General features: G+C 58.6%; 1 protein-coding gene across 1 annotated transcript in view; it reads left to right on the top strand.

Moving 5' to 3' along the window:
* The first annotated feature begins 943 nt into the window (after nucleotides 1-943).
* The window catches only part of ASB2 (ankyrin repeat and SOCS box containing 2), a 39,994-nt gene continuing 16,672 nt past the window's right edge, over nucleotides 944-24,265 (top strand). The window contains exons 1-3 of the mRNA XM_056134009.1: nucleotides 944-1,237; nucleotides 17,232-17,493; nucleotides 22,472-22,576. Coding sequence (XP_055989984.1) covers nucleotides 17,288-17,493; nucleotides 22,472-22,576 — 311 coding nt within the window. The 5' untranslated portion in view covers nucleotides 944-1,237; nucleotides 17,232-17,287. The remainder of the gene's footprint in view (nucleotides 1,238-17,231; nucleotides 17,494-22,471; nucleotides 22,577-24,265) is intronic.

Consider the following 24,265-nt stretch of genomic DNA (forward strand, 5'->3'; position numbering starts at 1 on the left):
CTTCCTGCATCCGGACATGTCTCTGTCCCAGGCCAGCGTCCCTTCCAGGAGAAAGGAGCTTCCCCCTTCAATACAGAAATTCATTTCTCCTTGGAGCCCCGGAGAGCTGCACCCCGCACCCCTCTGCAGGCTGGGGAGTGGGGGTGGGCCACTGCCTCTTGTCTGCTCCCTGCACATGACTGCGAGGACCAACTTCCCTGTCACCCAAGTCTGACGTCTGGGACCATCTGCTCCCATCCAGACTCAGGGAGGCTCTTCCCAGCCCTGGGCTTCGAGCCTCTGCCCTGGGCACAGCTGCCGGCTGTTTGGCCACCTGTCTGTCTGTCCGTCCATCTGTTTGCCCACCTGTGTGCCCGTCTGTCTTCTGTCCTCTGCAGCTTCAGCGTCCCCAGGTTCCTGGGACCTCCGAAGTCTGACCCTGCCCCGGGTACGTGCTCAGAGTCCTCTCTGAGGCTTTCCCCTGGGGCCTTCCCTCTCCTCCCTTCGCTGGGTGGTCCCTCCCTTCCCTGCCCCGAGAGCCCTTCTTTCTTTGCCACCTTCCTTCCCCACCCCTCCCTGGCTACCCCATCCCCTCTCCCCTGCTTCATCGTCTCGCTCTTTTCACCTCTTAGCTCACCAAGGCTCTCCCGCCCCTCCCCTTCCCTCTTCTCCCCCGCCACCCCCGTCCTCTCTCCTCCTTTCCCTCCTTTCTCTGCAAATCTCTCGCTCCATCCCGTTTCTTCTCTCCCTGCAGCCTCCTTCCCCACTGTCCCTCATTCCTTCCCCTTCCCTGCCCGCCCCCGTCCGTCTCCCCCTGTCTTTCGGTCCTTCTGCATCTCACGCCTCTCGCGCACGCCCTCCTGGGGGAGTCCAGAAACATATCCATATATGGCCTCCGTGTCAAGGATCACAGCCGAGCGCGTCACGTGAGGGCCCGGCTCGGGGATGCTCCGTGAAGCGAGTGGGGAATCGACGGGCCCCCGGAGGGACACCAGGCAGCGCCCTCTGGGCTGTCTTCACACAGGAAATCTGAGATGCAGAACATCTTATAGCCTGGCCCGCCACCATTGGTCATGCGGCGGGCCCGAAATAAACTCCCTGCTTCCAAGGAGAGCTGTTCAGAACGGCCGGGCAGAGCCACCAGAAGCCCAGGGCCAGGGCGGAAGGAGAGCTCAGGGGGCACGTTCTGAGCTGAGACCCTCGCCAGCAAATCCTTCCCATGACCCCCGACTTCCCGCCGGGTCGCAGAGCCTGACAGGTAATGCAACGACGCTTGCAGCCCGCAGAGACGCTGGGCTGGGCGCAGCTGCAGTGCTCGGAGCCCTCTGCAGCCACGCTCCCGCGCCCTCTTGGCTCTTGAAGCGTGCTGGAGGCTTTTCCTTTCCGACTTGGGGACCCCAGCTTTGATCGGAAGCTGGTGGTGTGGTAAGAGCTCATCACCCCGCTGGGTGGCTGCCCTGATGACACCTCTGCCCTGTGCTGGTAGAAACGGCCCGAGAAGGAGCTTATCAGCGATCCTGTTGTTGGTCCAGCAGCACCGATGTCACATGGTGACTTTCAAAAGTGCTGGCAGGTCAAGTGGAGAGCGGGGTTTATTTTCCTGGACGGGGGCCTGGGTGTCAGGGGGCACGGATGGAGTGCTCGTGTGTGCAGGGTCCTGCGGAGGGACCGGAGCAGCCAAGGTGCCCGAACTATGCCCGTCTCTGCTCGGGGTTTTGAGGAGGAAACCGAGCCTGCAGACCAGCACTGTGACGCTGGGTGAAGGAGGGGGATTGCTGTGTAGGCACTAAGGGGTGCAAACACTTCGTGCGTGTGTGTGTGTATGCAAGCAGATGTGTGTGTGCGTGTGGGTGCGTCATGCATACACGTGCATTGTATGTGCACGTGTGTGCATTGTGTGTGAGTGTGTGTGGGGGCTTGTGCATTGTGTGTGCATTGTGTATATGTGGGTGCGTGTGTGTGCATTTAGTGTGTGTGTGCATTATGTGTGCATATGTGTGTGCGTTGTGTATGCGTGTGTGTGCATTGTGTGCGCATTCTGTGTGCACATGTGCATTGTGTGTGCATTGTGTGTGCGTGTGTGTGCACTATGTGTGCCTATGTGTGGGTGCGTGTGTGCATTGTGTGTGGTGTGTGCACTGTGTGTGTGTGTGTGTGAACATGAAGATGCTTGCAGGACGAGACGGCTTTTGGAAAGACTGGTGGGGTGTCCTGGTGGAGAACAGTTTGGATGAAAGCAGATTAGTTTTGGGGTGTCTGGTGCAAAATGCTTAGGGTTCTGGCTTTGAAGGTGGAGATGGGGGGTGAAGGCAGGAGGGGCAGCTTGGGGCCGTGCAAGACCCTTCAGGCGAGACGTGAAGACAGATCCCTGTCCACGCTCGATTTGGAGCCAAGGAGAGGTGATGCACCTTGACTTGAAGTCACACCTGGGAATTCCGGCTCTGAGTGGCCCTGGAAGAGGGGCCGGCGCACCTGAGATGTTTCCTTCCAACTGGGAGATATGCGGGAGCCGAGACTGGGCTGAGGCGGCAGTAGCCCCTGATTCAGGCAGCTGAGTGCACCTTGCTGCAGTGCTCCGAGCTGGGGCAGGGGCTCAAGGGGCCAGTATCCTGCCGCGTCCGTCCCTCAGAGGCCCAGGGAGATGCCTCAGGCTTGCCCAGCGTGCTGGACGGACTCTGACAGCTGTGCAGGCTGTTTACAGCCTCTTTCCCCAGCTGGCCTGCACCCCGCCTGGCCCCGGGCGACTCGGAATCGTTCAATCTTGCGCAAACAGGATAGGGCATGCATGCCGGTGGGAACCGAGATGCCTCTCCCTCCCGTCCCCCACCACCCCCCGTCCTGGGGCTGGCACTCCTCTGCTGCCCAACCCCAGTCTGTACAGATCTCCCCTTCTCCGTGAGCATGGGGTGGGAGCTCAGGACGCGTAAGAATCCATCTCCCCGACTCTGGTCGTGAGTTGGGGCGGTGGCTGTCCCCATTTTCCAGATGTGCAAACTGAGGTCCCAGAGGTTAAGTGTTGGGAGTCAGGGCTCCAGCCCTGGCCTCTTGGCTTCTCAGCTTCCAGTGCTCCCCGCAATGCCACAGGCTCTGGATGTTCCCCAGGGAACCCAGACATCGGTAAACAGACCCGTGTCCCTGGAATAGCCGAGGCCTCATGAGGTGCCCGTATATGGTGGACAGGCTCGCTCCAGGAGTATCTTTCCTAAAGGGGCACCAAAATATCTCCAGACCTGCCCCCACAGCCTTCCATTTCTGGCCGCAGAGGGGAGGGCTTCCTGGAGGCAGTGATGGTCACTGTGTGCTCTGTGTGTGGATTAACGGAAACTCACAGCTACGAAGGACGTTGCTGGCAGCTTTGTGGTGGAGGGAGATGTTGGGGGAAATGGTGGGATGTCAATGTGGCCTGAGGTGTAAAGAAAGAGACTCAGGAGGAAGGGACGGGAGGGGGAGGAGGAGAGAGGTAGGGCAGAGCTCAGCACGGAGAGAGCTGCAGGGCTGGAGTGAGAGCACGGAGCAGAGGGCGCCTGCCTTGCAGTGGCCAATCCCGGTTTGATCCTCTGTGCCCCACCGGGTTCCCTGGTCCTTCCGGAAATGACCCCTGAGCCCAGAGCCAGGAGTAAGCCCTGAGCACAGCCGGGTGTGGCCCCAAACCAGAGGGAAAACAAAAGAGGGGGGACGGTCCCAGCTGACGTTGGCTAGATCTGCACGAGAACTCCTGCCCCTCCTGAAACCCCTCCCCTAGATCCATTTCTGGAACCTTCTGCCATGCAGGGTCCCTGCGAGGGTCCTTGTTCTCAGTGCTCCGGTAGGCGCTGGGGCCGCCGAGGGCCAGATGCAGGCTTCATCGGTGGCACCATGGCACAGTGCTCCTTGAGCCCAAGGCCTGGTGCTCCCTGAGCCCAAGGTGCGCTACTCCCTGAGCCCAAGGCACGGTGCTCCCTGAACCCAAGGCGCGGTGCTGGTGCTCCCTGAGTCCAAGATGTGGTATTCCCTGAGCCCAAGACACAGTGCTCCCTGAGCCCAAGGCGCGGTGCTCCCTGAGCCCAAGGCGCGGTGCTCCCTGAGTCCAAGGCACAGTGCTCCCTGAGTCCTGCGTCCAGCCCCACAGCCGTCCCAACCGCTCTGAGGGGACAGGGGGTGTGGGGGTGCCAGGTGGGTCGGGGTTGAGCCCTCCACGCGGGGGACTGGGGGAGGCGCGGCATCCAGAGCCCTGAGAACTGGAAGGCCCTGGGCCCCAGAGGCTGCCTTCCTGGCCAGTGCCCTGGCACCGCGTCACCTCGGGGGCTGTGGCCAGTGCCAACCTTGGCTTCTCCCGGAGCCGAATATTTTCCACTATAAACAGGAAGGGGGTTTCTCTCGCTCCATCTCCAACTCTCAGCTCTCTCCTGCCCTTTTGGGGGTGGCCGGTCCATGCGTAAATAGAGAAATGACAGTGGGCAAGGCTGGGTTTGGGGGGGATGAGGTGAAGCCTGAGGCCCCCGGGGGGGTCACAGAGGCCGCGTGCATGGTGGGGTCAGAGCCGAGCCCACTTTGGACAGGACAGTACACCCGGCAGTTAGTTCCTCCCCATTTTCGGCCTTGGTTCTCCCCAACAACTGGAGGAGAGTCTGTGCTCTGGGGAGAGCTGAGGTCCTAGACAGGCCCCTGGCCCGACGTTGGAGCCCAGGGAAACTGGTAGCTGGAACCAGACCAAAAGTTTTAGAGGGGCTCGGAGGGAAACTTAGGGGTGTTTAGAACCCGCACTGAGTTTCAAGCTCTAGTGTCCGAGGCCTGTGGAGTGCCCCGGACCAAGGCATCGGTGGGGGTGGGGGATGGCGAGATGGCCTGTCCACTCCCCTGGCCTCCCAAGATGTAAGTAAAGTAAGTAAAAGGAAAGGCCCTCCCGTTGATCGTCGATTTGCTCGAGCGGGCCCAGTAACGTCTCCATTGGAGACTTTGTTGTTACTGTGTTTGGCATATCGAATACTCTCGGTAGCTTGCCGGGCTCTCCGAGAGGGGCGGAGGAATCGAACTCGGGTCGGCCATGTTGGCTGCGTGCAAGGCAGACGCCCTACCCGCTGTGCTATCGCTCCAGCTTCATCCCAAGATGAGCTCACCGTTATTATTGTTATTTTGGGTTTTTGGGGGTGGCACACCCGGTGATACTCAAGTCTTACTCTACATTCAGGGATCACTCCTGGTGGTATTTGGAGGACCGTTGGGAAGCCGAGGAAAAAACCCGGGTCGGCTGTGTGCGAGGCAAGAGCTCTACCCACTGTACTATCCCTCCAGCCTCGAGCTCACCGTTACCGGGAATCGGATCTTCCAGAACCCACGGCAGCCACCCTTCATTTTCATTGCCGGGCTCGGCCCTGACAGTCTGGGCCTCGGTTTCCCCATCTGTTGAAGGGATGTGCCTGCTTCTTCGGGGTTTTGAGAAGCCCAAGAGGGCTGCGAGGGTCAGCCAGGGACCAGGAGGGACCCGCGGGCACCACTCACTCACGCTGCAGGTGGACAGTGCAGGATTGTGCTCATGGCCACGAGCCGTCCAGCTGGGCACGTCCCCTCAGATATCCCGGGGAGCAGCCGGCCAGAAAGATGAGCTCTGACACGAGGCATGGGGACGGGGCCCCAGGGGCCGTGGGGAGCCCCCAGGGCAATGGGCCAGAGAACCAGGCCTGGGGCTACCTCGAGTTAAGATCCAGGAGAGACCTGTGGATTTTTCTGGAAGGTCAAGAAGCTGCTAGGGGGCAGATAGAGCTGATAGAGGCGGACAAACAGATCCCAGAGGATGGGTGCTGGGCAGGGTAGCAGACAGACAGACAGAGGGTCAGGACGTTGGTCCAGAGGAGGCAGGCGGAATGGGTGATGATGGTGGTGGCCTGGGCGTCAGCTGGGTAAGGCCGAATCACGGGCGGCAGGCAGGTGCCCGAGGGGAAGAGCTAGGGCAGCTGTGGGATAGTGGACTCGGGGTCCTGGTCAGTGTCTGGAGCAGTTTGAACTCCCTCGCAGTGCTCAGAGGAACCCAACTCCCCTCACAGTGCTCAGAGGGACCCAACTCCCCTCACAGTGCTCAGAGGGGCCCAACTCACCTCACAGTGCTCAAAAGGACTCAACTCCCCTCATGGTGTTCAGAGTGGTCCAACTCCTCTGACCAGTTCTCAGAGAGACCAATTCCCCCCACAGTGCTCAGAGGAGGTCAACTCCCTCACATTGCTCAGAGGGACCCAACTCCCCTCACAGTGCTCAGCAAAGGGCCAACTCACCTCACAGTGCTCAGAGGGACCCAACTCCCCTCACAGTGCTCAGAGGGGGGCCAACTCACCTCACAGTGATCAGAGGAACTCAACTCCCCTCACAGTGCTCCGAGGGGCCCAACTCACCTCACAGCCCTCAAAAGGACTCAATACCCCTCACAGTGCTCAGAGGGGTTCAACTCCTCTGACCAGTTCTTAGGGGGCTGACTCCTCCCACAGTACTCAGAGGGGGTTCAACACCCTCACAGTGCTCAGAGGGACCCAACTCCCCTCACCCACACTCAGAAGGATCCTGGCTCTCTTCACACATGCTCAGTGGGACCTTGACTCCCCTGAAAGTGCTCAGAGGGACCCACCCTGAGAGGTGCGGGTGTCCCTGGCCTTGCTAAGGTAGCTCTTCCTGATGTGCTCACAGAGCAGACACCAATGTCCCTGCCGGGGTCTCTGGGGTGCACAGTCACCCCTAGGGTAGGGGGCGAGGCGGGACTGGCTGGCAGGAGGTGGGCAAGGGGGGTCTGGAACTCAGAGGCAGAGCATGACCCAGCACCCAGTAGGGGGCGCCCTCGGCCCAAACAGCCAGGGCTGCCAGGGTAGCCTCACCTGGCCACTGCCCCAGCTTCCTCTAGCCCCACTGGCGGGTCGCTGAGCTGCTGTTGGATTTGCTGCTGCTGTTGCATTGACTGTTGTTGTATTTGCTCTTGTTGTATTGACGGTTGCATTGGCTGCTGTACTTGGTGCTGTTGTGTTTGCTGCTGTTGTGGGCTGGAGCTATGGCACAGCGGGTAGGGCATTTGCCTTGTATGCAGCCAGCCCAGCCGAGCTGGGTTCGATTCCTCCGCCCCTCTCGGAGAGCCCGGCAAGCCACCGAGAGTATCTCGCCCGCAAGGCAGAGCCTGGCAAGCTCCCCGTGACGTATTCGATATGCCAAACACAGTGACAACAAAGTCTCCAATGGAGACGTTACTGGGCCCGCTCGAGAAAATCGATGAACAACGGGAGGACAGTTTTGTTTGTGTTTGCTGTTGTTGTATTGACTGTTGTTGTATTTTCTGTTGTCATATTTGCTGATGTCGTGCTGCTGTTGTGAGGCAGCTCACTCCTGTGGAGCGCGCCCCCCCCCCCCCGGCCCTTCCCAGCTGTTCTGGGGGCTGCAGCCCTGGGAGGGGGGTCTGAGGGGTCTCCTGGGTCTGGGGATCTCTCCAGCCCTCAGTCAAGCCTGTCCCCCTCTTGCAGTCACGTGTTCCCCCGGCCACGCCCCCGGGGGGCTGCTTATTGTCTCCCACTGTCACGGGGGGCCACGGTGAGGCTCTGGGTGCCGAGGGTCCCTCAGCAGCAGGGCTCAGACCCCGAAACACTGCTGCTTGCCAGGGGGACGGTTGCCCAGGGCGGGGACTGTCCCTGACTCAGCAGCTGCTGTGCCCAGCTGGGTGGCGTCCAGGGTGAGGACACGACCAGGACACAGTCCTGCTCCTCAGGAGGGAGACAGGCCCAAAGCAGCGATCTCATGCGAGGGAGCCCGGGGCCAAGCTCCGCAATCTCTAGCCCTGGGCCCAGGGGGCCTTCCTGGTGGAGGAGGCATGTCTGCGAAAGATGACAGGGTGGGCACACAGGGCCCAAGGACAGGAAAGGCCTGTCCAGGACCTTCCTCTGTGCTCCAGTCCCTGGAGAGGGAGGGAGTGTGGCCAGTGGGGAAGGCTGTCCTCCTTCCTGTTCCCACCCTCCCACCACCACCATCAGACACCCAGAAAACCATGCCTTGCACTGCACCCCCAGACAGCTACACAGAGACCCCACCCCACCCCGGGGACCAGGTCCCTGGGGGAGGGCCTAATGGTCAGAGAACTTATATCTGTGTATCTGTGTTAGGGGAAGGAAACAGGCTACCTTTCGGCTGTGGGGACCCATTTCTCAGAGGTGGAAACTGAGGCCCAACGCAGCCTCTACGGCTGCAACTGGACCAGGCTCCGGGCTCAGAACTTCATGTGCTTACTCGGACCCCTGCCTCAGCTACTGCTGCTCCCGCTTCCTAGATGCCATCCAGGAAGGGGGAGGTCCCCGAGTTGACATTTGGGGTGCTGTAAATGGGAAGGAGAAGGGACCTAGGGGCTGCCCTGGAGCGGCGCCCCCACCCCCTGCCTCCCCCCCCCCCCCCATCTGTCCCCTGCTTTTCCTGGGAAAGAGCTATTTTCTGTCCCAGGCAGCCTCCCTGGGGACCCGGCACTGCTGGCCTCGCGCCAGGACAGGCGCAGAAGGTGGCCCAGGCCCAGGCAGAGGACTCAGAAACAGGCAAGCAGTACCACCCTGGGAGAAACTGAGACCAGGAAGCGGCCAGACACCCCCACCCCAGCCCGACGGGCCCAGAACCCCCAGACTCTCAGCCTGTGTTATGGCTCCCACCTGGCGGCAGCCCGAACCCTGCTGGGCTGTCCCACCCCCACCCTGCTCAGGGAGGCCACCACCCCCGCGTCTGTACACTCTGCCTGGCGAGGTGGCCCGGGTATTCCCAGGACAGGGTTGGACATCCGGCGGGGTGGCCGAAGCAAACATTCACAGATGTGGAACTAGATGAGGGCTGGGAAACCTTCCAACCCGACTCTCCTACAAGGGGAAACTGAGGCGGGGCCGGCCTTGGCCCAAATGCTGCCCGCAGAGGCATGTGTATTTCCTGGCGTTAGCCCAGCGTCCTTCCCGCCAGCTGTTCTGGGACCAGATTCCCGGGGCCACCAGCACTTCCGGTTGGCTTAGCTGCCCTGAGCACAGACCCTGCCAGGGGTGCCCGGTTGGGGTCAGAGGCAGCTGGGGACACCAGGGGGGTCGTCTCTCACTCCCACTCCTTACCCCAAGGCCAACCTTGGTGCACCCAGACCTGTGTGGGCCTTAGGCATGGGGTCGGGGTGGGGTGCCCATGGCTGAGCAGTGTTGGGAACTCAGGCCTCTAAGATTCCTTGTCCTGAGATTTTTTGCTCGCTCTTTCTTTCTTTCTTTCTTTCTTTCTTTCTTTCTTTCTTTCTTTCTTTCTTTCTCCCTTCCTTCCTTCCTTCCTTCTTTGTTTTTTATTTTTGCTTTTTTCTTTTTTTGGGTCACACCTGGCGATGCTCAGGCATTACTCCACTCAGGAATTACTCCTGGCGGTGCTCAGGGGACCCTATGGGATGCTGGGAATCAAACCCGGGTTGGCCACATGCAAGGCAAACGCCCTACTCATGTGCTATCGCTCCAGCCCCAGTCCTGGGCTTTTTGCATGACAAATGAGTGATGCATAAATAAATAGATGCAGCCACATAAAGAAGCATGTAAATACACGCACGGGCCCCAACAGCAAACCGGTTCCCCCAAGCCAGCCCCACATGATTCTGAGCCGTAAAGCTCCTTCCTGTCCTCTCATGGGAAGCAGAGTGGTTAGTGCACCTATACAGCGGTGGCCTTACTCAGCCCTGGCCAGGCTGAGTGGGCAGGCAGCCTTGAGCAGTATCAGTCTATGGGTCATGTTTGTTGGGGTAAGGGACGAAACCAGGCCCTGGGGGCTGGGATGGGCCTGTTTGTTTGTTTGTTTGTTTTTAAGTTACAAAAATTATTTTATTTATCTCACTTCTGGGCTGGAGCGATAGCACAGCAGTAGGACGTTGGCTTTGCACGCAGCCGGCCCAGCCGAGCCGGGTTCGATTCCTCCGCCCCTCTCGGAGAGCCCGGCAAGCTACCGAGAGTATCTCAACCGCGTGGCAAAGCCTGGCAAGCTACCCGTGACGTATTCAATATGCCAAATACAGTAGCAACAAGTCTCACGATGGAGACGTTACTGGGCCCGCTCAAGCAAATCGATGAACAACGGGAGAACAGTGACAGTGACAGTGATCTCACTTCTTTAGTACATACCATGTGTAATTATAGGAAAATAGACAATTCAAGCACCAGGCCTGAGACGCTGTGTTAAGATTTGTTGGCTGAGAAAGAATCAGCCTGGGATGGGGGAGAGAGCTTAATTGTTCAGAGTCTGAAGCTGAGGGCTGCCTGGAGGAAGAAGTCAGCACAGAGAGAACATTCAGCTTCACTGCTCTGGTTCCTGCCCTCCCTCAAGCCAGCAGGTCACAAACAGGCTCTTCTCAGTGAGGGGATGACACGAGGGTCTCACCGACCCAGCAGGGCCAAAGCATTTGCACTCAGTGCTCATTAGTATTTTCTTCTTCTTCTTCTTCTTCTTCTTCTTCTTCTTCTTCTTCTTCTTCTTCTTCTTCTTCTTCTTCTTCTTCTTCTTCTTCTTCTTCTTCTTCTTCTTCTTCTTCTTCTTCTTCTTCTTCTTCTTCTTCTTTTGCTTTTTGGGTCACTCCTGGTGATGCACAGGGGTTACTCCTGGCTCTGCACTCAGAAGTTACTCCTGGCGGTACTCAGGGGACCATATGGGATGCTGGGAATCGAACCTGGGTTGGCTGCGTGCAAGGCAAATGCCCTCCCCACTGTGCTATCGTTCCAGCCCCCAGTATTTTCTAATGCTCTGACTGAAGTTTATTATTATTATTATTATTATTTTAGTGAAACACCATGAGGTTACAGTATTATTATTTTTAATGTGTATCTGAGCTCAGAGTGATTTCTTGAAGGATCAGCTATTCTAGATGGGAGAAAGGTGGAGAATGGGGTTGGAGTGATAGAACTGTTTTCCTTGCATGTGGCTGACCCAAATTCGATCCCCAGCACCCCAAAGGGGTCCCCTGAGCACCGCCAGGACTGATTTCTGAGTGCAGAGTCAGGAGTGACTCCTGAGCATTGCCGGGTGTGGCCCCCCCAAAACCAAAAATAAAATAAAATATTAAAAAAATAAAAGGTGGACACTGGCCCCAATTCTCTCCTGGGGTCATAGTGGGAGGGCTGGGGAGAGTGGACGGGGGTGCAGTCCGCCCTTTGCTCCCTGCGGAGTTCTTTCCAGCCACGGGACAAGGATTCATTTCCCATGACTAACTCAAACCTCTTTGAATGACTCTTCTCTGCACTTTTTATTTTGTTTGTTTTACTTTTTTGGGGGGTCACACCCAGCGATGCACAAGGGTTACACCTGACTCTGCACTCAGGAGTTACTCTTGGCGGTGCTCAGGGGACCATATGGGATGCTGGGAATCGAACCTGGGTCAACCACGTACAAAGCAATGCCCTACCCACTGTGCTATCTCTCCAGCTCCTGCACTTTTTATTTTTTTTTAATTGAATCACCATGAAATGCAGTTACAAAACTTTCATGTTTGAGTTCCAGTCATACAATGATGGAACACCCATCCCTCCACCAGTGCACAGTCTCCAACACCAATGTCCCCAGTATTACCCTCCCCTTTCCAGCCCTCTCCCTGCCTCCCTGGCTGACAATTTCTCCCATATTCTCTCTCTACTTTGGGGCATTGTGGTTTGCGATATAGAGGCTAGCATCTCTGCCCCTTCATTCTCTCCCACCAATGACGGTCACTGCAATAGCAGCCACCGAGTGGCCAGGCTCACACCAGGAGGGTCTCACACCAGAAGGGTCTTCATACCGGTTTCGCAGCAGGTCTCGGAGGCCGACCCAGCATGGGCTGGGCTCCACAGTAGAGTTCAGCCTTCACGCACTCCCCCCAGCTGCAGGTAGGACATTTGCCTTGCACACGGCCGATCCAGCCGACCCAAGTTCAATTCCTCCACCTCTCTCGGCGAGCCCGGCAAGCTATGGATAGTATCTCTCCCGCATGGCAAAGCCTGGCAAGCTCCCTATGCCGTATTCGATATGCCAAACACAGTAACAACAAGTCTCATAATGGAGACATTACTAGTGCCTGCTCGAGCAAATCGATGAACAACTGGAGGACAGTGCTACAGTGCTACACTCCCCCAGGGAGGCAGGTGGGGGGGGGGGGGGCACTGAGCCTGGCAGAGGCTGGGGAGCTGGGTGGCCTTGGCCGCCTCCTTGGAGCTGGGCTGCAGTGGCCGGGTGTGTTTGATAGTGGCAGAAGGTCTGCGAGAGCACTGTCGGCATGGTCCAAAGTACCAAGGTTTGAACAAGAGATTGTCAGTGGCAGCTCAGCCCCTGGCCAAATCTTCCACCCTGATGGTCCCACCTGAACTGCTCCTCTGGAGGGAATGTGGGGGTGCCATATGGTGGTCCTTCTCCCAAAGGGCGGGTCCCAACTACCTGAGGAGGCTGCAAAGATCCCCAGACCATGTGCCCTGAGAGCAGAGGCCTGGTGGAGTCAGGACCACTCAGTAGTGTTTCTCGGGTCTGACTCTGCCAGCAGACACGCCCCGTCATGCGCTCAGAGTTGCCCCGTCCCTGAGCTGCCCGGGGACTCCTGCGGGTGAGCCTGTCACCTCTGTGACCAGTCAGGGCAGGAAGTATAGGACAGAGGCCGGAGAGACTGTACAGAGTGAGGGACTCGCCTTGCACGTGGCTGGCTTGGGTTGAATTTCTGGCCCTGCATATGGTCCTCTGACATTGCCAGATGTCAGCCCTGAGCACAGTCAGGAGGGAGCCCTGAGCACAGAGCTGGGAGTGACCCCTGAGCATAGCCAGGGGTGACCCCTGAGCACAGAGCCAGGAGTGAGCCCAGAGCACAGAGCTAGGAGTTATCCATAAGCACAGAGCCAGAAGTGAGCTCTGAGCATAGTCAGGAGTGAGCCCTGATCACTGACCTGGGAATGAGCCCTGAGCACAGAGCCAGGAGTGAGCCCAGAGCACAGAACCAGTAGTGAGACCTGAGCACAGAGCTAGGAGTTATCCATAAGCACAGAGCCAGGAGTGAGCTCTGAGCATAGTCAGGAGTGAGCCCTGAGCACTGACCTGGGAGTGACCCTGAGCACTGACCTGGGAATGAGCCCTGAGCACAGAGCCAGGAGTGAGCCCAGAGCACAGAGCCAGTAATGAGCCCTGAGCACAGAGCCAGGAGTGAGCCCAGAGCACAGAGCCAGTAATGAGACCTGAGTACAGAGCCAGGAGTCAGCCCTGAGCATAGAGCCGGAAGTGACCTGAGCACAGAGCCTGAAGTCAGCCCTGAGCACAGATCCAGGAGTCAGCCCTGAGCACAGAACCAGCGGTGATCCCTGAGCACTGTCACCATGAGTGACCTTAAAACAAAGAGTGAATGAAAGAAATACAGGAGGCCAGGCTCTCCATCCATCCGCCAGTGCCTTGTCCCTGCCCAGGAGAGGCCCCAAGAGAGCCGTGCTATTCTGGGGCTTCTGAGAATCTGAGTCCTTCTCTGGTGCCTTCCAGCTGTGGCTGGCTCGGCGTCTGCTGTCGTGGGCAGCAGGTGCCTGTCACTTCGTCCTGCAGACTGCCCATCCCATAGGGATGCCACGGGGCATTGTTTGTTTTTCTGGGAGGGCTCCCAAGCAGTGCTCAGGGGCCCGGGATCCACTCATACTAATACTCGGCTCAGTGCTCAGGTCCGGAGGTGCCGGGGGCCATCTATATGAGTTTGGGGTGCAGAGGGGCTGTGCAAGGCTGGGGACCAAATCCCAGGGTCAGATGGATGCGAAGTGTATGCTTCTCTTCTGAGCTGCCTCTCCCCAACCCCAGCGCCACCGAGAGCGAGTCCAGCCGATACCGACAGATATTTGCAATTTCCAGTGGGATTTCCGTGACTATTTAACGGTGTTTCTGCGAGTGTCCTTTAACTTGCGTTCTGATGAGCATGTGTATACAACTCGCCTAGGCGCGAGCTAGGAACCCAATGTTGGGGTTCCAGGATATATCTGTGATCAGCTTTAGCAAGCATCATTGGTTTCCTTCTCATCTCTTTATTTTTTTTTGAGGGGGACACACCAAGTGTGGTGCTGTGGGATCACTCCTAGTAGTACTTGGGGACCATACAGTGCTGAGAATTGAACTCAGGTTTTCGTGGGGAAAGTCTGCAAAGCTCCGGTTCTTTGAAACCCCTCCATGCCCGGATGTCATCAGTTCCCAGAGTGGTCCCCTGTCTGCCCTTCTGCTAACAGGGGCAGCATTCCAGCCACCCCCTTCTCTGGACACTTGTCAGTACATCTTGTACTAACTTGAGCCACATCCCCTTGCCCCCATCCCCGGGGGTTGGTGGCATTGCACAGGGATCTTAGTGTTTTTTTTTTTTTGGTGGGGGGGTCACACCAGGCAATGCACAGGGGTTACTCCTGGCTCTGCACTCAGGAATTACTCCTGGCAGTTCCCGGGGGACCCTATGGGATGCTGGGAATCGAACCCGGGTTGGCCGCGTGCAAGGCAAACGCCCTACCCGCTGTGCTATCGCTCTTGCCCCGCACTGGGATCTTAGACCCCCCAGCGTGTCCCCCTTATGTTCTGTGATTAAACATCAGATGTCCCCTTGCTCAGGGGTGGTCCGTCTCTGAGCAACAGGATGTGTTTGGGGTTTTGTTTTTCGCGTGGTGTTGGGGATTGAACCCGGGGCTTGCCACCTGCTTGCTCTTTGCATATCAGTTCGCCGGAGCTGCAAGAACCCTGCGTGCATGGAGGCCACGTTGCTTCTCGTAGCGGAGGTTTGTGGGCTGAGCCAGCCCAGGTCAGGCTATTCAGCTTCTGGTTTCGGGGTTCCTCTGTGTGGTTTCTCAGGCTGCCAGCGAGCTTCACTCACGCTAGGCGTGTTGAAAGGGAAGTGGGTCCAAGGAAGTGGGACAGCTCTGTTCCGGCTGTGGTGGGCACACCAGCCCAGGCCAAGCAAGTCAGCAGCCCAAGGTCACCCTTTGGGGCAACTGCAGGGGTCTAGGCGCAGGGGGTGAATATTACCAAACAAACCGATATAGTTTTTAAAAGACCTCACATGAGTCCAGTGTTCAGACAGAGCTAAGGGCTCCAGTACCATCATGTGCCTGCTGGTCAGTTAAAAATCAGGGTGCCGGGGGCTGGAGTGATAGCATAGTGGTAGGGCTTTTGCCTTACATGCAGCCGACCTGGGTTTGATTCCCGGCATCCCATATGGTCCCCCGAGCACCGCCGGGAGTAATTCCTGAGTGCAGAGCCAGGAGGAACCCCTGTGCAACACTGGGCGTGACTCAAAAAGCAAAAAAAAAAAAATAGGGTGCCACATGTAGTCTCATCAATGGCCAAGACCCAGAGACTATAAATTAAAGCTCCCGGAAGAGAGTGCCACAGGATTTCCTGGCGGCCTCTTATTTTTTCTTTTTTGGGTCACACCCAGCGATACACAGGAGTTACTCCTGGCTCATGCACTCAGGAATCACTCCTGGCAGTGCTCGGGGGATCCTATGGGATGCTGGGAATCAATCCTGGGTCGGCCATGTGCAAGGCAAACACTTACCCGCTGTGTTATCGCTCCAGCCCCTGGAATGACCTCTTATACTCTAGCCCACTTACTTACCTAAAGTAACACACATTTGGTTGATTTTAACATACTTGCTTGTATTATCTTATCTATGGGTTTAAGTGGCTCTTATTGTGGTGGGAAGGTGTTTGGTGGTGGGATTGGTGTTTGAATATTATCTGTAATGAACTATTGTGAGCTACTTTCATGAAAACATATATATATGTATATATATATATGTTTTATATATATATAAAACCCAGGCACCAGAGATTTTCCTACATCCTGAAAGCACTTCACAATGTCCATTTCTCCTGGAGGATTTTTTGTTTTTTAAAGAAGAGTTCCTGGAAGTCATCAGGAGGGCATAATATTTTAACAAGGATTTGAACCAGAAGATATCATCTTTTTTTAAATTAATTTTTATTAGTGAAACACCATGAGGTACAGATGTAGACTTACAAATTGTGCTTGGGTTTCAATTATACAATGATCAAATACCCATACCTCCACCAGTGCACATTTTCCACCACCATGGATCCCAGTATCCCTCCCAACCCCATCCCTCCCCCACCCTTCCTCTCTGGAAGGATATTCCCTTTTGTTCTCTCTCTCTCTCTCCTTTTGGGTGCTGTCGTTTGCAAAAGAGGCATTGAGTGGCAATCATGTTCGGTCTATAGTCTACTTTCAGCATGCATCTCCCATCCTGGGTGGATCTTCCCAACACCCTTTATTTGGTGCTCCCCAGAAGATGTCATCTTAAGTAGTAGACCCGTGTCTGATTCATCTCCAGAACCGGAAGAGACTGGGAGAGACCAGCTAGGACAGACTCGCTTGGTTGAAGGGAAGCAATGCTGGCCCTGCCGAATGGGGGGTGGGGGTGGGCTCACTCTGGCTGGCCTCAGTGTCCACTCCCATGGTTAGGAGTCTGGACACAGAGTGGGTGACCAGAAAATAAGCTCTCTATTAGTGGGTGCATGCAGACATGGGTATTCGCATGAGTGGCCTGGGTTGGAAGGTTGGGTGGTGGCTGACTGGCTGGGCTGATGTGTGAGTGGGCACATGGATAGGTGAGAGGCTGAACATTGGATGGGGTGGGGATGGCTTGGTGCTGGGACACAGATGCGTGAGTATATACAGCACTCAAGGGTCAGTGCTAGCCCCATGGATGATGGGTGCCTGGATAAATGGAGGGGTAGGAGATGGATGAACGAGGGATGCAGGCTGACAGATGAGGGTAAAAGCAGATGTGGTGGCTAGTTAGGTAGTGTTGGTGAGTGGATGAGTGGAAAACTGTATAGCAGAAGGGGCGTTTGGGTGGGTCACATGGGCTGGGTGGTACCCAGCACTCACGGGGTGAGTGATTGTCTGGTTGGTGGATAGTGCAGACCATGTATACCCAATACTCACAGGGTGCATGATTGCTCGATTGGTAGATGGTGGACCATGTATGGTCCATGTATGGACCATGTATACCCAGCACTCACGGAGTGTGTGATTGCCCAATGTGTGGACGGTGTGGAACGTGTATACCCAGCACTCTTTGGGTGTGTGATTGCCCAGTTGGTGGATGGTGCAGGCCGTGTATGCTCAGCGCTCATGGGGTGCATGACTGCCCGGTTGGTGGCTCATGTGGCCTGTGTACACCCAGTGCTCATGGAGTGTGACTGCTCAGGAGAGCCGGGCCTTATCTGGGGACAGATATCACTGCCTTCCAAGCTGTCGCTGACCGGGGTTGCTTTTTCCCCAGGCCGCTCGGGTTGGCGGCTCCACGTTCCTCCTGGGCATCTCTGAGGCTGGAAGAGGATGGCCACTGAGATCAGTGCCCAGGGAGGGCCACGCGCCATTGGGCATGAGGAGTACAGTCTCTATGGCAGCCTGAGTGAGGAGGAGCTCATCCAGATGGCCATCGAGCAGAGCCTGGCAGACAAGAGCCGGGGCCCGGCCATGGCGGAGACTGAGGTGGCCACCCGCCCCAATCGCCAGCCTGCCCATTTCTACCCGTGGACCAGGTGAGTCTGGCCAGGTGGCTCGGAAGGCTGAGATCCCAACACTCTTCACCCAGACCCGATGGCCCTGTGCCCTGGGGTACGGCAACATCCTAGGGACCAACGTGTGGGATCTAAACATACTAGGCACAACCACCGTGGTCACACGAGCCCCCATATGTTATGGACCGGGAAGGGAGTTTTGCTCGCACATTGATCAGACCAGACGTGAGGATGCAAGCGCAAGGCCCCTTTATCGCTAGCTCGAGCCAGGGTCCGAGTCTCATCCAATGCAGTGGAGTCTTGACAAGGACCCCGACTCCAAATTCTAAGCAGTTTATTTAGGGTTCGGTTACATAACAGCACTTTTCTAGGAACTGGCAATATGTTTCCAATTCTGGTCCCTGTCCAGTCCCGTGACTTCAGGGACGGCATTATGTTTCCAGTCCTTGGTCCCTGTCTGGTCCCGTGACTCCACTCCCTAGGCCCTCTCTGCTTGACTGGGCACCGATGCCCATGCCCCGACTCCAATAGGCTGTTGCTACTGGGTGGTTTATCTGCCCAGGATGATATTGTTTTCTAAGAGGTCTGGACTTTCTGATGGGGGAAACTGGACCTTAGGCCTGCTGAGTTTAGGTCTTTAAATGAAGCCTGTCATGGCTCCACTTTGGCCTCACAATCTTATCCCCGTGGGGCCTTCCGGGTCATTTCCACGTCATAGAGGAGGAAACAGGCTGAGGGGCCAGTGACTAGCCACCAGGGAACACAGTCATCAGGTGGTGCTGAGGAGTTTGGAACGGTTCCTTCAGAGCACACGTGAGTGAACCGGCTTCGTGACGTCCTAGAAACAGCTCGAGTGAGGCTGACGCTTGTGGTTCCCATCTCGTGCTGAGATTCTGGGTTGCAGGATCCTAGGCAGGGGTAACGCTGTGTTCCCAGGACTCCTTCTCCAGCTTTAGGTCTAGAATGAAACGTCATGGGCTTTTGTACCTTGGCCCATCCCTCGGTCTCGGGGGCTGGCCGACGGTCACGACTCTGTGGGCTGATTTCCGCCCTGCAGCCCTGGCTGCTGAGTGCCCCGGCTGTCCCCAGAAGAAGCCGTAGGCCTGGCATTGGGCCTGACCATGGAGAGTGTGGGCAGGCTGAGAGAACAGGGGAAGGAGAAGTGGGCTGGGAGCTCTGCCCGCTTCCCCCAGACTCCGTGGGCTGTGCAGCCCTAGTCAAGTTCCTTGACCTCTCTGAGCTCCCAGGCTCTCCTCCCTAACCCAGCAATGACACAGCTTCCCTGATGCTCGAACCGGCCTCCCCTGAGCTCTCCCTGAGAACCCCAAGATCTACCTTGGGGTTCTGCCCCTCCGGCTGGCTCTTCAATCACCCTGGGGAGGTGCCACCCAGTTCCCGAGTGTCCCCAGGCACCCTGTGGTATCGTGGGGGGGCAGGTGCTTCCTTAGGGCCCGGGTCGTGTCTGGGGCCCAATAAGGCAGTGAGTAAAGAAGGGACTAGAACAGCAGAGTGTCCCCGATGTGTCATTGTCATCGTCCTGGGGTCCGAGTGGTGACCAAACACCTGCGGCCTCAGGAGAGGGTCAAGGCCCCCTTGAGAAGCTTCTCAGTCCGGGGACCAGCGAGCAAATGAGCCAAAGTGCAGGTCTGCCTGCCTGCAGGAGACCCCGGTTCCCTCCCCACCCCCGCACGGACCCCTGAGCACCACTGGGAGCAACTCCTGAGCACTAAGCTCTGAGTAGCCCCTGAGCACCCGCTAAGGATCAAACCCTTTTCCCCATCTGCTGCTCACTGGGCACCGGGCCAGAACCTGCGCTGGAAACAGCAGGAGGCTCTGAGATGCCCAGCCTGGGCCCCGGGGAGCGACCGCCGGCCCCCCAGGCAGGAAGCCCCCCGCTCTGGAGACGGCGACTCCTGCTTCCCTCGGACGGCCGGCACACATGGCTGCAGGGAGCTGGGTCTCACAGCCTCTCCACTTCTGCAATTTTGTCCAGGTTCCGCTTCTCAGGAGAGCATGGAGCGGAACCATTGCCCACAAGGGCAGCCCAGGGGCACGGTGGGCCCGGAGCTCCTAGTGGGCGGTGGCTGCCCTGCAGAAGGGCCCCCATAGAGCACCGGCAGCCAGTCGGGGAGGCTGCCGGCCCTTCATCTGGGGCTGGGGTCCTGGGGCCGGCGGTGGAAACCGCCTTGTGCCAAGGTGTGAGGGTGGCCCCACCTGCAGAAGCAAAGGAACACCCCTCCCACGTTTTAAGAGGGGCCCGGGCCTCCCTACGTGGAGGGGTCGGCTGGTGAGATGAAAGCCAACCTCTTTCAAGCCTCTGTTTTCCCAGACGTGAGGGGAGCCCAGATGCCCCTGGGCCAGGGGCTTTGGGCAAGAGACGAAGCTTCTGGCCTGTGCCCGTCACGGGGGCGCAGTTGCCCCCCCCCCCACTGTGGGGAAAGCCGCGTGCTGCCCTGGGGAGCCAGTTCATGGCCCAGCAGGGTGGCACTGGGGGTGGGTGCTCGGCTCAGAGCCCCCATGGGTGGGAGGCGGCCGGCCGACGGCTCCTCCTCTGTGCCGGAGGGTGGACGCAGGGGGCCAGGGTCTGAGACCCTGGTGCTTTCTCCAGCTCAGGGCCACTCAGGTCCTGTAGGTTTTTCCTCTTTTTATTCATGGAGATGGAGCGAGGGGCCCAAACGGGCCTGACAGGGGCTGGCTGAGGGGATGAGGGTTGCCCACAGTGGTGGGCACAGGGAGTGCCCTTGCCAGCTTATCTCTCGCGCACACCTGCTGGCCCCTGTGTCTCCTGCAGACTCTGTCCCCTCCAAGCCTCGGCCTCGCCTGGGGTCTGGCTCACTCAGACAGTGCTCCTTAAGAGACTGGGCCCCTTCCCTCCTCTCGCTGAGCCTGGACCAGCTGTGGCTGACAGCAACCTGCCCCCTGGCCCCGGGAAGGTCGAGGGGCCATGACCTGCGCCCACATCCTGCCGTGCCGCCCCCCCCCCGCCCCGCCCCCTGCGCTGACTCAGTGGCAGGTTTCAGGGCCCCGCCTCGATGCAGAAGAGCACAGAACCCAGCGTGTTCCTCCGGACCCTCCCCCCCCCCCCCGCCCCAAGTCAATACCCCACAGCAGGGGCCCCCCCCCCCCCCCCCCGGGAGCCACCTGCCCTAGGGGCAACCCCCAGCCCTTCGAGGCAGTTGGGATGTTCTTGACACACCCCTGCTGTGTTGAGTGGTCCTGATGCCCCCAGGACCACACAGAGAGGAGGAAGGGGGGGGAGCGGGGGGGGTGCATTTCCTCCTCAAATGGGGTCTCTGGGACGCTTCCCCCGCAGGCGAGAGGGGAAAGGGGCTGAAGTGTGTGTGTGGGGGGTGGTCAGTCAGCATCTTGCTTCCCGCCTGCCCCCTGAGAAAGCGCCTTACAGGCCGGTGCAGTGGCCTGACCAGCTCTCCCTCACTGGATGCAGGCCCTGAGACCAGCTACCTGAGGGGAGTGGGACCCCAGGATCACACGGGGCAGGAGCTGTGGGGAGGGCCCGGTGGGGGGCAGCGGGCTGGGGGCTGCGCCCCTCCCGGGTTTCGTGGACTCTCACAGGGTTCTGCAAAGGCCCCGCAGTCCGCAGAGCTCAGAGCCTGTGTGCCCGCCTTGTGGGGCTCGTAGAAGAGGAAGTGGTGGATGTGGGCAGAGGGACCCCAGCTGCTCTCGGGCGCCCTAGAAGCTCAGGTCCTCACACCCACAGCTTCTGCTCCCAGGGCACCTGTGACCACATGCCCCGACATGGGGACCTGATGGACTGGGGGGGTGGTGTTGGAGGAGGAGGAAGAGGAGGAGGAGGAGGAGGAGGAGGAGGAGGAGGAGGAGGAGGAAGAGGAGGAAGAGGAAGAGAAAGAGGTAGAAGAGGGGGCTGGAGCGATAGCACAGCAGGTAGGGCGTTTGCCTTGCACGCAGCCAACCCGGGGTTCGATTCCCAGCATCCCATATGGTCCCCTGAGCACCGCCAGGAGTAATTCCTGAGTGCAGAGCCAGGAGTAACCCCTGTGCATCGCCGGTGTGACCCAAGAAGTAAAAAGAGGTAGAAGAGGGGGAGGAGGAAGAAGAGAAGGAGGAAGATAAAGAGGTAGAAGAGGAGGAAGAGGAAGAGGAGGAGGAGAAAGAGGTGGAGGAGGAGGAGGAAGAAAAGGAGGAAGAGAAAGAGGTAGAAGAGGGGACTGGAGAGATAGCACAGCGGGTAGGGCGTTTGCCTTGCACGCGGCCGACCTGGGTTCGATTCTCAGCATCCCATATGGTCCCCTGAGCACTGCCAGGAGTAACTCCTGAGTGCAGAGCCAGGAGTAACCTCTGTGAAACGTCAGGAGTGACCCAAAAAGCAAAAAGAGGTAGAAGAGGAGGAGGAGGAGGAAGAGGTGGAGGAGGAGGAGGCCCTTGCCAGTGAGGCTGAGCTCAGGGCATCTACCCCTCCCTGCTGCCCCCTCCTGCCCACCGAGACAGCACCTTTCCTCATAACCTCTGCTCCATGCCCCGGACCCCCAGTCGGACCCCTCATGGGGCACAGGTGGGCTGGGCATCCGGGCTTTGCCCCCTCTTCCTCATCCTCCCCCCGCCCCCCCGCCCCACAGCCTCCTATCCAGCTGTCGGGCCCCAGCTAGCCAGCCCCGGGAAGTGGGGGCAGCCCCTCCCCTCCGGGACCTGCCGCGGACACTTGCTGCGCCCCTGGAGGAAGAACGGTCACCTTGCCCCCTCGCCGCCTGGAGCACGGCTGGCTGGGGAGGGGGCCCGGGTGGGGGCGAGGTTAACCTCATTGTTGTCTTATATGGTCATTGAAATCTCCCAGGGCTTCCTCCAAGGGCCAAAAATAATCCGGAGAGCAGCAGCCGCGTCCAGCGCCGGGCCGAGCGGGCCATCTGCTGTGGTTCAGAGCCCGCGGTCAGGCGCTCTCCACCCCGGCCCTGCCTCCCACCATGACCCGCTTCTCCTATGCAGAGTACTTTTCCCTCTTTCATGCCTGCTCTGCGCCCTCCAGGTCCTCGGCGCCTCCCGACCGCCAGAGCCCCCCAACTGCCGCCCCCCTGGGCTTGTTCCAAGGGGTCCTGCAGAAATATAAGAACAGCAAGACCTCCCAGCTGGCGTAAGTGACCTTGGGCCCCGGCTGAGAGCAGCCCGGAGGGCTGGCCTGGCGGGGGTGGGGATGGGTGTGTGTGGGGGGCAGTGAGGGTGGGAAGGAAACAGGCCACAGCCCCATGGGGAGGGGGGGCGCCCTCCCCCGGAGATGCAGCTGCTTCTCCAAGCGAGCCTGGCTGTGCTGGTCATTAGCCCTCAGATGCCCAGGCTGGAGCCATGCGTGACGGGGACGCGGGGCAGCCCGTGTGCTCCAGAGTCTGGGGGACCAGCAGGGGAGAGGGGGGAGGGGGCTCCAGGAGCCCCGAGCTTGGCCAAGGCCGGGAGTCAGCCGTGTCTCTCAGCCTCAGTTTCCCCACCATCTGTGGGTGCCTCTGTGGCTTTTGTTGAATGCTGGCTGCACCGAGAGGCTCTGTCTGCCTGGGGGCGCTGGGTGCGGAACCCTGGGGGTCGCTCTGTGCTGTTCCTGTCTCCACTCCTCCCGGTGGGCACAAGAGACCCCTCCCCCCGTGGGAGCCCCTATTTTCGGCTCAGTGCGTGACCCAGGCGAGGCCGTGAGCCAGCACCTTCAAACAGTGGCTCCTACTCCCTGGGGACCCCGGAAGGGGAGACCCCATGCTGGGCTTGGAGAAGCTGCAGCTTCCTGCATGCTGGGAATCAGGGTCACTGTGCCCATCCCTCTGGACTCAAGATCTCAGAGACCCAAGGATCCCCTGGGTAGCCCCCTGAGCTGCCTGGTCTCTGGGCACCCGACACCCCCAGGAGCCCTCCTCTCCTGCCCTCGGGACAAGTCACAGGTGTCCGTGTGTGTGTGTGTGTGTCTGTCTGTGTGTGTGTGAGCGTGTGTCTATGTGTGCCTGTGTCCATGTGTGTCTGTGTCTGTGTGTATGTGTATGCATGTGTGTGTGTGTGCATGTTTGTGTGTCTGTGTGTCCGTGTGTGTGCATGTGTCCGTGTGTGTGTGAGCATGTGTGTCTATGTGTAGTGTGCGTGTGTGTGCATGTGCATGTTTGTGTGTGTGTCCTTGTGTGTGTGTATGTGTGTGTGTCCATGTGTGTGTGTGCGCGCGCTCGCGCACGTGTCTGTGTGTGTGTGTGTGTGTGTGTGTGTGTGTGGGGAACCTGCCCCTCCCCTCAGCCAGCCAGCCCCCTTCCCTGCCTCTCCCGCCCGTGGCTGAGGCGCGGCACGTACCCTCCTGGTTCCCCGGGCTACTCTTGGAGGGACAAGGTGGTCGTGACGGTGCTGACAGGGATTCAGGCTTATCTGGCCGCTGAGCCGGCGCTGCTGCCGATCCGTCACCTCACGGCCCTGTGCTTGGTGCTATTAATAACCGGAGACAGAGGAGAGGAAGTCAAAGCTGGAGGGGGGAGGCAGCGGGAGGGGAGAAGGGCTGGTCCTGTCGCCCCTCAGGACCGGCACAAGGGCACCAGGCTGCCTCCAGCCTCACTTTTTCTACCTGATAAATGGGCCTAGGTTGGCAGAGCCTTTCCGGGAGACGGCTAGGATGCTATCACAATGAATGAATGAATGAATGAATGAAGGAAGGAAGGGACTCAAATGAGCCAGGGACCGTCACCTTCCCTCGGACACATTGTCTTTCTGACAATCAGAACCTCACTCTGCCCAGTTCCACCTGGGGCTGGGGGTCTGGCCTGTTCTCTGGAGCTGAGCGCATCCACTCTGGGGACACAGGCCCCCA

The sequence above is a fragment of the Sorex fumeus genome, unplaced genomic scaffold (genome assembly GCF_029834395.1).
Source record: "Sorex fumeus unplaced genomic scaffold, SorFum_2.1 ptg000098l, whole genome shotgun sequence".
NCBI lineage: Eukaryota > Metazoa > Chordata > Mammalia > Eulipotyphla > Soricidae > Sorex > Sorex fumeus.